The following is a 15,708-nucleotide window of genomic DNA, read 5'->3' as shown; positions in this document are numbered from 1 at the left end:
TTGTTGATGGTGATGATGCTATTATCGATCCGTTGAATTCAGGGTCAACGGAATTTTTTGCGTTGCGTTTAAATCATTGAGGCCATCTATTTTTATTGATGGTTCCACATATATAAATCGGAATTAAAGAAAAAATGGAATGTTGTTAGCAGAATCAAAACAGAAATGATGAACATTGCAACATTTTCAGCAAAATATAAATAGGATGGAGGATCTGTGTATTCACATTATTTGTAAAACTCTCCTTATTCATGTGAAGCGTGTGCTTTACATCGAGGCTTGCTATGCTTATCATTGACGCCACAGTACTTCAACCAATCAGACAATGTTTATTTTGGGCATTTGACTTTTTTTAACTCAGATTTTGGAATATTTTAATCGAAATTATAGAAAAATGGAATGTTGTTAGTACATATAAAATAGAAAATGATGAATACTTTTAGCTAAAGATAATTTGGATGGGGGTTCTGTGTATTCACATTATTTGCACAACTCTCCTTACTGATGCCATATTTTGGAATTTCCGTGACCTAAATGGTTCGCGAAAATTAATATTTTTATATATAGTATAGTAACTAACAGTATAAAGTTTTTTCTATTTATTAGTCATGCTATGTATTCGAGCAGAGAACAAAAACTGTTGATGTCTTTAGTATTTTTGAAAATGAATTTAATAAAGGAATAGATGCATATAAATCAAGATGTCCAATGTTATTGTCAATTAGAAAGAATTTTTAGCATTGATAAATCTCTGCATAAGAAAATTATACATCCTTTATATTATTTTTTAAAAGTTAATAAGTTGGATCAGCTGTTTATTTCCCTGGACAATCAGTGGAGTATAACAGGGTAAAACAAGATAAGCTTGGACTCTTGGTGAAATTTGTAACAAGCAAGATTAGAGGAATAAATATTATTATGTTGTAAAAAACAAATTTATCAAGCAAGTAATAACTAACATTTTAATTGTCTTGATTTTATTGCTTTTTGTAATTAAATATGTATAATGTCATATATACAATTTAAAACTCATAAACTGTTGGCTATTATTTAATCATATTTAAAATCATTGATGTTTTTACGTTTTGTTTATCCTGTTACCAATCAATAGAAAATTACATAACAAAACCTTTTGTTTTGATAAGAATAATAAATGTACCGTACGGTTATATATCCGTACACACAACACTAATATCTTTAACACATGTTTTCAATTGCGATCGCCCACAAGACTAAAATAAAATGCAGAATAGACAAATTTAAACGGAAAATTTCTTAACGATATTCCCTAAGTGTAGGAGGAGGAAAATCTCATTTGCGGGAGGGAAATGATATCTTCCTGTGGACAAAAAAGTTTCCGTCCAAAATTGAATTTATGAATCTTGTCAAAAAGTGCCTTTTTTTCTGGAATAAGTATAATTTGATATTTGACGAAAGCATATTCAAATTATGTGAAGTTTGCCGTATGCATGCATGGTTTTAAACTTAATCTTTGCACTACAAAAGCTCAAAAGTCTGAAAAATCAATTTTTGACTTTATTTGCAAAACAAACCCCAGTTATTCGACATTCTCCAAAAATATGACTATCTTGACACTTTTTCATTTGAATTTAAGTATGAAGTTTACTCGAAAAATCCTCGACATTCTGAATATGGTCTTAAAATGTCTTGATAAGTTCTTGATATTTGAATACTGTCTTGAAATTTCTCGACGGGATTGACATCTTCTGAATATTTTGAATGATGTTGTAAATTTACTTGGCAATTCTGAGTTTTACAAATCTTGTCCAATATACATGATATAACTTTATCTTTATTTCTCTTTATAAAATGTATTGTTGTTTCAAGTTACACTTGTTACAATTTTTTTAGATGCAAATATGTCTTTGCAATTTAAAGTTTTAGCAATACAAATTTTAGTATGTTGATATAAACTAATTTAAATGTGGGTTTGTGAATAATTACAAATAGTGATCCCTAAATCTTATAAATAATTGCTAAATGATTTTTACCAAACTGTAGTCATATTTTTATTGTATCTCCCTCATGCAAAGCTCTGATTCCTGTCACGGATTTGGCTATACTTTTTGGAACTTTTGGATTATAGCTCTACATCTTTTATATAAGCTTTGGATTTTACATATTTTGGCCACGAGCATCACTGAAGAGACATTATTTGTCGAAATGCACATCTGGTGCAGAAAAATTGGTACCGTTAATGTTATCACTACCACTGGGTCGATGCCTCTGTTGGTGGACTATTAGTCCCCGAGGGTATCACCAGCCCAGTAGCCAGTACTCCGGAACTGGCATGAAAATACGGATTTTTTTGTGTTAATAAATTTGCTGTTACAAAATGTTAAAAATCATTATAAATTAAGGAATGTATCTCCCTCATGCATAGCTCTGATTCCTTTCACGGATTTGGCTATACTTTTTGGAACTTTTGAATTATAGCTCTACATCTTTTATATAAGCTTTTGGATTTTACATATTTTGGCCACGAGCATTACTGAAGAGACATTATTTGTCGAAATGCGCATCTGGTGCAGAAAAATTGGTACCGTTAATGTTATTATTCTACATGCATAATATTCAATGTTAGTATGTATGCTAAATAAACAATTATTGTACATGTAACAAAATGCATTTTTATACAAAGTAAAGGATAGTTATTGTATCCTTATTCTTCCAAGAATTAGTATAGTCCTACTAACTATACAAATCCTTGATTTAACAGAAGAAAATGTGTGCATTGTCATCAATATATATTAAATATTACACATAGACAGGATTTTCCCCATGGAAAAAAATGAATTTTCTTCATCAAAGTTATGATGTGAAATAATTTAGCATAAAAAAATTGGTCAATTTCCCAAAGGTTAACAGAAAATTATTATCTACTCTGGGAAAATTTGAAAACTGTATTTATAGAGGGTCCAAAAAATTATTTCTCTAAAAATGTATACTGTTGTGATAGTGTAAAGACATCTTTAAGACCATAAAGAATGTGTCTAGATATACCTGTATTCAGACAATTTAAAGACTTTTAAGTATGTGTCAAGCACAATTCAGACATTACTAAGAATGTCAAGAATATGTCAAGACATATTCAGACATTTTATAGAATGCAAAGAATATGTCAAGACTGATCGAGACAAATCTAGGACAGTCAAGAATTGGTCTAGACTAATCATATGTGTTACATATTTGTTTTTCGTAACGTTTTTTTTTAACTTAATAAGGCCGTTAGTTTTCTCGTTTAAATTGTTTTACATTGTCATTTCGGGGCATTTTTTAGCTGACTATGCGGTATGAGCTTTGCTCATTGTTGAAGGCCGTACAGGGACCTATTAATTGTAATTTATGTGTCATTTTGGTCTCTGGAAGATAGTTGTCGCATTGGCAATCATACCACATCTTTTTTTTTTTAATCAAGACACTTATAAGATGATGCAGATAGTGTCGAGAAATGTTTAGACAATATTTATATACTGTCAAGACACAGAAAAATCAAGAACCTTATTAAACAAATTCATACTATGTTAAGAATTTTAAAAATAATACAGACAAAGAAAGAATGTCGAGTAAAAAAAAATGAAACTTCAGATAAAAATTAGTCATTTCAGTCTTTTTGACTATTGTAGTGTTGCGAAAAGTTCAGAACTGTTTTCTAATTTGACCTTACGGTTCTTTCTCAAGTTATCGTAGTGATGAACTGATAGAGCGTCTGGATGGGGTTTATAGAATAGATGATAATAGGATAAACGCGCTGAAAAAAAACGAAATAAAAAATAGAGAAAAAAAATTAAAGTAAAATCTCAAAAATAGTGAACTCCAAGGAAAATTCAAAAAGGAAAGTCCCTAATCAAATGGCAAAATCAAAAGCTCAAACACATCGAACGAATGGGTAATAACTATTATATTTCCGACTTGGAAATGAAAATGGTGGAATAAATCTGGTTTTATAGCTAGCTAGACCTCCTTCTAGTATGACAGTCTCATACTATTCAATTATTTAGACCAATGAAAATTAAACAAATAAGAAATAAGGAACAAACAATGATTTTAGAAAAGGGAGAAGGTTTGGTACCAGTAAAACTTTTAATCCCGCTGCATTTGCTTGCACCTGTCCAAAGTCAGGAATCTGATGTTCTGTTTATATGGTTTACAATTGTTTCTCGTTTCTTGTTTTCATATAGATTAGACCGTTGGTTATATCGTTTGAATTGGTTTACACAAGTATTTTTTGGGCTGTTAATAGCTTGCTGTTCGGTGTGAGCCAACGTTCCGTGTTAAAGGCCGTACCTTGACTCTACTTTAATAAACTGGTACTTGGAAGGAGAGTTGTCTCATTGGCACTCATACCACATCTTCCTTTATAAACTAAATAATAGGGTGCTAAAATTTAAAGAATTGATTATAATCGGATTTGAAAAAAAAAATAGATAATAATTGTCAAAATACATAAATGATTAAAAACATGGTGTGAAAAATTAAAGAATGCAAAAAATGAGAAACCCCATCTAGACCCTAGTAAATCTTAATTAGATAGCATAAATATTCTTAAAGACCAAACAGCCTATTAATTTCTACCTGTGATTTTTTCTTAAACTTTTGACAGAAGATATTTCATATTTTTAGGAATAAAATATGAGAAAAAACTTGAGGTTACCGACTTTGTTTTGTCACTATGGCAATCCCAGTTTTGTGTGTTTCTGCAATATGTACAATTTTAGGTTGTTGTTTATATTTTCAAATAATTCAATAATACCGAACCTACAAGCATAATTCTTTTCCACATTGAACTGTAGATTTGTATCTATCGATTTTAGATTATAGAGTTAAAGATTCCTGGTGGTTACATTCTAAAAGTAAACATACGAATGAAAAATGTTTCCATTACTAACTACCAATGATTTCTTCTAAACAGTTCAACAAAGAAAGTCATTTCTGTTATCTTTTAAATAAAGTCACTAAAACGTTATGTCACCGACCTTTTAAAAAAGTTATCAATAATTTTCATGTTTTTTACATGTTTTTTTTTTCATTTGTTTATCTAGAAAAAGAGCTGTTTTTCTATAGAACACTGAATCTGACATCAAAGTACAAGTCTCCAGTAATTTTCGCAAATTAGTATTACATGACGTTTGAAACATATTTAAACTATTGTAATAGCTGTCGGTGCAGCAATATACATCTATTCTATTATCTATAGTATAACATGTATATTACAAGAAAACGCATGTATGCATCAGTTTTTGTCATTTTATAAACCGAGAATCTCAGCTTTCGGGAACACTTTCCTTGAAACGTCATATTTTTCTCCGCTTTTAAAACTAGTCGTTGTTTCTCCTGCCTCTCTTTCAAAAAAATTATTGAAAGTAAAACAAATGAAAATGGTAGATTACACTGCCACTGCCATGGTGTGTACGGTAATCTTCTGTGTCATTCGGTCTCGGGTGAATAGTTGTCTCATTGGCAATCATATCACGTATTCTTCTTAGAATTTAAGACTATATAGTGTTAAGGACGGAGTAGTTTATACCATAAACATTTCTGACTTAGTTGGGAGTGTAAAAACTATTCCATCTCATTGGTAGATGCATAATTTTTAGATATAAAAAATCGAAGGAAGTTGAAATGAAATGTAGACATAGACAATTAATTTTTAAATGTTACATGTTAATGGCAATTTTATTAAGAGCGATTTAACGGGCCTTGAATACAGTAAACACATAGAACAAATCAACAGAAACAGACGTCTACAGGTCTATATTTGACAATTTAACAATTTTCATTTGAACTAAAAGAAATAATCTTCCATCTCAAACAAAAAGTATTTCTCAGAAGAGCATGAATGTAAAAGATTACAGTTTTATAAATAAGGAAAAAACCAACTTATCGAAAAAAAAAATTTCAATCTTTCCGGTCTTTGTAGCTTCTTGTCTTTTGCGTTTATTTTTTTCAATTTTTACTGTATATTTATAGCTACTGTTTCTCATTTTAACTTTACCTAACCTATTTTGACGCGTACATCATATCAGAATCCTTGAAATATACGAAATGGGACGTTCGTATCTGCAACATTTTACCGATCCCGACAAAACATCATAGAGCTTTCATTTCATAATCCAGTTGCATTAGCTGATGCGCATATACAATTATAATCGTCATATTAGTATGTTTCTTTATTTTGTTGTCTTTCATGTGCCCATTTTACCCAGGTAGACAAATCATCATAGAGCTTTCATATCATAATCAAGATGCTTTAGCTTATGCACATAAACAAACGTCATATAAGTATTTTCCTTTACTTTTTGTCTTTCTTGTGCCATAAAATGATCATTATTGATATTCTTAAATCAATTCAATGATATTTCAATTCTACATTACATTTTACAACATGCATTTCAATTTACAGAATGCTTGAATGATTGGATATCATTTTCGAATCACTGTTATCTGTTTGTGTATACGAAGATGTCTTGGGAAAATGCACAGGTAATTTATAAATATACAAGTATGGCCGGTTGTGGAGGTACTATCTAAAATGATCTATCCGAGTAAGGGTTATATAAAATGAAAACATAGTTTACAGGAATAACACGGTAGGTATCGCTAATCGACAGGAACTGCTGCCAAATCAAAAACAAAGTTCAGGTCACATTCGAGTTGTTATACTTTTGTTACGTGTCGTGCTGCTTATGACACGTGACAAAATATTGAAATACGTTACATTAATTTGCAGTAATTGATGTCATTGGTTTTTATGCTCTCGGACTTTAATTGTTGGTCACAATCGTATCTATATGTTGAAGGCTGTTCCTTAAATACGTGTTTTGAGCATAGAAACATACAGATTGATTAAATACGACTTTACCGCTACGATGCTCAGTCCACATATGTGCTTTGGTATTTCGCCGTTTTAAACGGGTCTCATTTGGGGTCTGACGTTTTTTGTAAGCGTGACACGTAAAAGTCAAATATTGTACCGTGAAAACGGGAAATGGAGTCTAGCGGGACACGGGAAATGACATAAAATGAAAATTGCTTACGTACATTGTGTAAGCGGGATACGGGAATTTGACAAAACAGTAAGCTTGGATCAGAACCCCCCAATGAGACCCCCTTTCAAAATCTAAAGAATTATGGTTAATGCCAATGATGATGACCCGAAACTAACGTCACATCATTGGATAAATGTCTATCGTTTACTACGTTATTATACAAAAACCACGTTTCGATAAACGCTTTTGAAAAATATTACCCATAATAAATTTGATAACGTAGCTTTTTTATTGCTCAAAACTAATACTTAACTCTAAGTCAAATCTGACATTTGATGTAACAGTTATGTTCTGTTTCATTTGTTTTTATTTCTTATGCGCTCTCTGGCGTTTTCCTATATTGGCCTGTTGAATTTGTCGTCATTAGTGAAATTGATTATAATAAACCTAGAAATGAGGAATATGCCTGGTTTAACTGTTGTTTTGTCTATATCATCGTTTTTCGTTTTTCGTTTACGTTTTGTTGACAAAGATATGGCAATTTCTCTATGCCTTACATGTATCTACTGCAACTTTTATATTAAATAATGGGCGCGTTTGTTTTCTAAAATTTTTAAATAATTCGATTTCTGATAATTCATAGCATTTTTGTGTCCGACAATTTTATATATTTTGTGTTTGCAAAAAATTAGAAACAACTCGTTTAATAATTTCTTGCGTCCGATCGTTTTTCTGGATTTACCTTCATCAGGAACGCTCAAAGCCAAACCTTTGAAATTTGAACGTGTATATGCCCCGAACTTCTAAGAGTGTAAACTAACACTAAAGGAGTAAATCCAGAAAGACCTCTTTTTGACCCGAAAATACAGCAGTTTTACAAAATTGTTAAAATGTAAACTTGTAGTTATTTATTGGAAAGTAGAATGCTTCTGCGGCATAAATATGGACTGTTTTTTACAATACAATGCACATAGTTTGGGTACTAGCATCATTAAGTCATGCTGCTATACTATTAAACGAGAAGACCTCAATTTGCGTGTCGCTTCTCTTCTTTCCACAATAAATTAATCAGCATGCCTCTGTGTCCTAAAGGTACAGTGCATAGTCGTATTTTTTATCCATTCATATGATTATTCAGATTGAGTTATTTTGGGAGAAAATCGAGAAAAAGGCATCCGGATATTGTGTCCGTCATTGGACGAAATTTTAAGTCAGATTAGACTTCCGGTTTGCGTTTTTCTGTATACTTTGAACATGCATATACTACTAATGAAGTGCATTTTCTATCTGCTATAATTTTCAAGTTACCTTTCCACGGCGGTCAGAGTTTATTAAATAGAGAGGGTCTGTATAATATATCAATGACCGCCGTGGAACGATTAGTAATATAAAGTGAGAATTAAAAGAAAAAGCAAATACACTTTTTTTAAAGAGAGGGATATGACCTTTATCGGGACTTCGGGATCGGGTGTTTGTAAGCTCGGGATTTCGGGATTGACCCTTTCGGGATCCGGGAATTCTTTTTTCGAATATTGGGATGTCGGGATTTAAATTTATTTAAAATGGGACCTCGGGATTTCGTGTATCTTAGCACGTGATTTCGGGATCAGGACCCCTCCTATCCCCCTCTTTAAAGAAATGAATGTTTATAATATACAGATAAGCGCTAAAATTATTCATGTGTTATTAAAAATAATAGTAACTAGAGGCTCACAAGAGCCTGTATCGCTCACCTGACTCTATTTGGGTTTTTGAAATCATATAAAAAAAAGATCAAATTTGGCTACAAAGTAACAACACTTGGACAGCAACTCATAAAGGAAAGGAACATTCATGCTATGTTTGGTTTCATTCAATTCAGTGGTTCTCTAGAAGAAGTCATTTGTATGCACTTCCCATAGGGTCTTATGTTAAAATAAGTCCCCCGCTGGCAGCCATCTTGGACGATGGATCGGCTACAGCTACAAAGTAACAACACTAGGTCAGCACCTCATAAGGAACATTCATGCTATGTTTGGTTTTATTCCATTGAGTGGTTCTCTAAAAGAAGTCATTTGTATGCATTTCGCATAGGGTCCTATGTTAAACTAAATCCCCCGCTGGCGGCCATCTTGGATAATGGATCAGGTACAAAGTAACAACACTTGGTTAGCACCTCATAAGGAACATTCATGCTATGTTTGGTTTCATTCCATTCAGTGGTTCTCTAAAAGAAGTCATTTGTATGCATTTTCCATAGGGTCCCATGTTAAACTAAGTCCCCCACTGGCGGACATCTTGGATGATGAATCAGCTACAAAGTAAGAACACTTGGTCAGCACCTCATAAGGAACATTCATGTCATGTTTGGTTTCATTCCATTCAGTGGTTCTCTAAAAGAAGTCATTTGTATGCATTTCCCATAGGGTCTTATGTTAAATTAAGTCCCCCGCTGGCGGCCATCTTGGATGATGGATCGGCTACAAAGTAACAACACTTGGTCAGCACCTCATAAGGAACATTCATGTCATGTTTGGTTTCATTCCATTCAGTGGTTCTCTAAAAGAAGTCATTTGTATGCATTTCCCATAGGGTCCTAGGTTAAACTTAGTCCCCCGCTGGCGGCCATCTTGGATGATGGATCGGCTACAAAGTAACAACACTTGGTCAGCACCTCATAAGGAACATTCATGTCATGTTTGGTTTTTTTCCCTTCAGTGGTTCTCTAGAAGAAGTTCAAAATGTAAAATGTTAACGACGAAGACGGACGACGGACGACGGACGACAGACGATAGACGCCAAGTGATGAGAAAAGCTCACTTGGCCCTTCGGGCCAGGTGAGATAAAAAAAAATGGGAATTTGGAAAAAAAAAGGAGGAGCCGGGCTAGAAAAAACAATTGTCCTGTCCCAAAGTACCTACTTTTAATACCTTTAAGTTTTTGAAAATTTCCAGTCATTATTAAATCTTTTACAAACATTCATTGATTACAAAAAAAGATGTGGTATGATTGCCATTGATACAACTCTCCAAAATGACACAGAAATGAACAACTATAAGTCACCGTATTGCCTTCAACAACGAGCAAAGACCATACCGCAAAGTCGGCTATAAAAGACCCCGAAATGACAATGTAAAACAATTCAGACGGGAAAACTAGCGGCCTAATTGAAGTACAAAAAATGAAAGAAAACATGTAACACATAAACAAACGACAACCACTGAATTACAGGCTCCTGACTTGAATGTTCATAACATACGGAATATATGTTCATATTAAAATTGAAAGAAAACAAAATATTGAGAATTTTGGAAATAAAGGAAGAGGGATAAAAAAAAACATTTTCCTTTCCCCAAGTACCTATGATTTTTGATACTCTTCCTGAAATTCTTTAGTCATTAAACTTTTATAAAATTCTTTACATACTTTTCAACCACGCTTTGAATGCCCACGATTTCGCGGGTGTGCTCTAGTAATTACTGAACTCTTCAAAATTTTAGCATTTTAATTTAAATTTAGACGGTTTCCGTCTTAAATGAAAGTGGCCGCATTTGTGTTCATTCTTGATATTTAAATATAACTGGTATTTGATGATACTACATAACATATATAAAGGTCGAGGATGAACACGGATGCGGCCACTTTCATTTTTGACAAAAACCATCTGGAAAGTGTAATTTTTAGGTATATTTGATAGATTTTTCATATTTGAGCTAGAATCGGAGCGTTTTTAAAGAGTAAATCGGTTAAAATCTGTTATATTAACAAATTGAATAAACTGAAATAGAAACTTAACTGTTTAAAAAGTGTCCAAAACCTTTCGTCAGATGAACCTGAAATTTGAGGCCAAAATCGGCCCTTACCGGACCTACTCCTTTCTTAACTATTCCTACCTCGACTGTAGGGTTACCGTTGATTTCAATATAAACAATATTGACACAAATATTTTCTGGTAACTTACCCAAGTTATGTCTCTATGAGATCAGAACTGGGAACCAGTATGTAAACAAAAAGAATTTTCTATGAATCTCCTCAAAAGAGGCGTGGTTTGAGAAACAGCTGTATTTACATAGTTCAACCTATATGCATTCTAAATTAGGGCTGCTACTGAAAAAAGTGAATATGATAGTTAAATTCATGTTGCATATGGGAACAAGCCTCTTTGACAATTATTACAAAGGTCAGTTAACGTCAAGAAAGCAGACCATTCAACCTGTAGACCGTATCGGATCAAGATGGTACACAAATCTACATGGACATATGTATTTTGTATCTGTAATATTAACTGATGGTTTAAATCACGTTCTATTTTTAAGGCGTATTGAGCTTCTCGAGGAAAAACAAAAAAAAAACTGTTTGTCGAACTGCTTGTTATCAATAATATTTTCCGATAAAGATTGTGGTTCAAGTTTTTTTTTAGCTTTTTATATTTTTGTCGAAGGATCAAAACTTAAAGAATCGCGTTATACCAAAATATAGAAATAGCGCTCTAAATTGCTTTACAATTGCAAAATTATTGAAAAACGATTTAAAACTGGAATATCAAATACAGTCAAATGTTATTTGAACCTTAAACGCATTTAATTGTCTCTGTTTCCTTATTTTTGGAGGCCTTTGGACATTTCCCGCCATTTTTAATTGCTATTTATAATAGATTTTTTTGAAATAAAAAAAAAATCTACTAATTTTTTTTCCTTCAAACTTAGGCATAAGTTGCAGCTTCAGGGAAGATTTTAAAAGCATAAATAAATTAATTAATTCCGTTAAAACAGAAATAATCTTATCGTCGAATGGCGGGAACTATAAACTTTTCTGTTAACGTTATAGATCGACTTTGCTGGCATAACAGTATTTCTTGCAACGCTTGGGCTGAATTAAAATATAATAACTATATCATGATTGAACATTTTTTTAGGTATTTTGATTATTTATTAATATCTATCGAATCGTTAAATATAGATACAGTAACATTTTATTGTAAAGTAATTGTCAAAGTTGAAGTCAATAGACATCTTTCCTTTAGTATTTCTTAATTGCATTTGTTGTATGGGAAAAACGAATGTTTGTCTCCGATGATACCGTTTCCAGGTAAAGAATCTTCTATCTCAGAAGAATGAAGGTATCCGTGCTAAAAACTAACACGTTCTTTTTATACTGTTGACAGAATAATTTCACGAGCTTGTCCATTCGCACCGTTTAGCTAAAACCTGAAATGCCGTGTTTAAAATGCCATAAACTCAAAACGTTAATAAAAACTATTTTCGTAAGGAATTGAAAAATGGTTAACATTTCCGTAATTACACAACGCTTCATAAGTCAATTATTCGAACTGTGGAAACCAATTTCTTGTCTGAGTTCTATCATCCTGCACCCATTTTTCATACATCGTTTCGTGTTTATTGTACATAATATGTTCAGTGTTCATCGTCTGGGTATGAAAGTTTTATGTATTACTAATATATGATATTTCCGTTCGAGTATTCGCACAACCTTGGTACGTTATGAGAAATACAATGCATCTGATAATTCAGTGCTAATACATATGACAATAAAAGACACATCCTGATATTGATATCAGGAACATATAATGTTCCCAGTTGAATTGTAATAAATAAATCTTTTTATAATAAACGGAACTAGTTTTTTTTCTTGTTCTGTTACATCTTTCCGTGTTTCTGTGGAAAAGTTTATATATTTTATCTAACTCTAGTTTTTTTATCAGATGACAAGTGAAGTGTTGATAACATTTGTAGACATTTTAATGAGTTCGAGTTCCAGTTAGATTATGAATTCAAGTTCGAGTATCATTTTGTTCGCATATTAACTCGAGTAAGAGTTCTAGATAAAGCTCAAGTTTCGCTGAAAACTTCCAAGTTATAGTATTACTGTGAAATAGTATGAGAAATTTTGGTAAGAATTAAAATTTTGAGATTCGACTTTATTGATGGTGAGATGTTAATAAATTAGTGTTGTATTATTGTATATCCGATGAAATTAAGAGAAAGATTGCAGTTTTTATTTTCTGTTGGTGCACCTCTTTTTCTTTGAATGTATATTCTTTTATCACATTTATGTTTCAATATGGTATATATACTTTTGCTTCCCAATACGGATTAATAATAGGTAATTTGAAAATAACTGATTAATTGTGTGTGCCATTTTCAGCACTCTGATATATCATGTTGGCCATTATTTTAAAAGAACCAAGGTATCAAGAGAAAATCAGCTGCCTGTGTATTAAAAAAAATCGTAAGGGTTCCGCGGAACCAAGTGTCTCGCCTTCTTTTGCTGTTAATCCCACAACAAAAATGAGAGGGGGGAAATCAATAAGAATATTCCGCTCGATACTATCTTTTCATTGTAAGAAGCTTCTGTCCAAGATTGCTAAACATTAAGGATAGTTTATGAATCTAATAAATGTTTAAAACAATTTAACTGTAGAATGTATGTAATATTAACTGGAAGAAAAAACTAAGGTCATTTATAAGTAAAATACGGATAAACAGGTACATGTACAAAATGTTAACACCATGAATGACCACGCCGTATGTTTTGCGTTATCTAATATAAGGAACCTCTTGGCTTTGTCAGCAATCAAATACAAAATACCAAACATTAATAACGGATAGGGACACAAAGACAACCGAATAGAATTTAGAAGTTAAGATTTGGGAAAAACCTTGATAACAGATAAGTAATATGAGATATCAAGCCTTCAGTCGATAATCGTACTAGAATAGTGTAGGGACACTCCGATACGTTTTGGATTAAGATATGCTAATCCTGGTCACCTTTTTTAAGGGTTTACATGAGACATATGGCTTACGGCAGGTAGAGATATATGAATAAACCTTGAAGTTCGTATAACTGTGTATAATAAGTGCACTATTTCGACTGTTTAGATTGACAAATTGATATATTAAAATACCGAATATGATCTTAATTATTAATGTGTTAAATGCCACGATACGGTTACATGGGACTCATTATAAATTCAAATGAATACCTTGTATTTAAACTTCTACAGAGTTGTAAATACCCGAAGAGATTCATACCGATTGTCATCACATTTAAATGTATTTGTATTGAAAATATCTCCATGAGAGCAACTTGAAGTTGTGTATTCATTCTGGGTGTAGATATTCATACATAATTCTACAATAAGTTTAAACAATTGTGTACAAAAAACGGACTTCGACATTTCATTTCCATTTTGCTATATGTGTTGGTAAGATTTTTTTCGTTACATTTAGAATAGAATACATTTATAATTGACAAATTCATTGTTCACGTTATTTATGCTTGATTACGCTTGCAAATATATGTGGACAAATGATGATGATATTTACGTCTTGAGACTCAATATTTGTACAGTACAGTTTTTCTTTCTTTCTTTTTGGATCAAAAATGTTATTAAACGACACGTATGACATTGATTTGATATTCATTTTAAAAACATTTAAAACTGGAACTACCAGGTTAAAGAAATGTTTACCCAATTAAGGTAGTATGTGAAGTTAGCAGCCGGTTCGTTATTCGATATTCAATATCCAACTGGCTGCTAGCAGTCGGTTGAATATTCAAAATGATGTTACAAATCATAAAAAAAGAAATACTTGATAACATTAAAAATATCATTTTCATAGTAAAGATGACTGATAAGATACGTAGAAAATCGTTAAATGACCTCTTCAAGCTGGTGTACGTTCTCGTTGTCCTCGAATATAAACCCTTTTCTAAGTTGCATATTTGTCTTTATATAATATAGATTGTTGTCAATAAAAAAACTTCAAAGATTTACTTTTATACATGATATTTCTTAAAACAAAAAGAAAAACCTCTAACTCTAGAAAACATTAAGAAATATAAATAGACATATTTATGGAATGCCAAAAAAATAAATATATAGTAAAAACCTAACTGAGACCGCTTAAATGAGTGTGAGACCCCCTGGTCTTTCAATTTCCATAAAATTTAATTAAATCATAGACTCTGTATATATAAAGGTTGTATTAGAAGGATTTCCCAGAATATTGTCATATTCGATATCTATGGAGGGCTTATATTGTCACTTTTCAGGTAAACATTTTCAAAATGTGAAGACAAAGGGCACAGGGCAATAGTGATAGCCCCCTGATCTCTCAATCTGCCGAATATTAAGCAGACACTTAGTCAACAGGTAAATACAAACGTGACTAAAAGGATTTTGGGTACACTTCCTGTCTTTCATGTTAACGGAGCGCCCAAAATGCCAGTTGGATATTCAAAATGTATGGTGAAAACCTACCTGAGACCACTTAAATGAGTGTGAGACCCCCCTGGTCTTTCAATGTTCATAACATTTAATTAAATCATAGACTCTGTATACATAAAGGTTGTATTAAAATCCTCCTAATACAACCATTAAAAGACCAGGGGGGTCTCACACTCATTTAAGCGGTCTCAGGTAGGTTTTCATTATATATTTTGAATATATAACTGGCACTTTGGACGCTCCGTAAACATGAAAGGCAGGAAGTGTACCAAAATCCTTTTAGTCACGTTTGTATCTTCCTGTTGACTAAATGTCTGCTTAATATTAGGCAGATTGAGAGATCAGGGGTCTGTACGTTCTTAGTTTTGATTATATTTATTTTGTGTTACCAATATAATTGAATTTAAAGTTGAATGTTACAGTTTTTTATCAAAAATAAATATTTGTGATAACTCCGTCCTGAAA

General features: G+C 32.2%; 1 protein-coding gene across 1 annotated transcript in view; it reads left to right on the top strand.

Annotated features, from left to right (window-relative positions):
- Nucleotides 1-15,708, top strand: part of LOC139486094 (uncharacterized) — a 32,886-nt gene that overhangs the window by 11,316 nt on the left and 5,862 nt on the right. The window contains exon 3 of the mRNA XM_071270798.1: nt 6,425-6,504. Coding sequence (XP_071126899.1) covers nt 6,425-6,504 — 80 coding nt within the window. The remainder of the gene's footprint in view (nt 1-6,424; nt 6,505-15,708) is intronic.

Source organism: Mytilus edulis, chromosome 8 (genome assembly GCF_963676685.1).
Source record: "Mytilus edulis chromosome 8, xbMytEdul2.2, whole genome shotgun sequence".
Classification (NCBI taxonomy): Eukaryota; Metazoa; Mollusca; class Bivalvia; order Mytilida; family Mytilidae; genus Mytilus; species Mytilus edulis.
The sequence above is the reverse complement of the archived record's forward strand: the minus strand, read 5'-3'. Positions and strand labels throughout refer to the sequence as shown.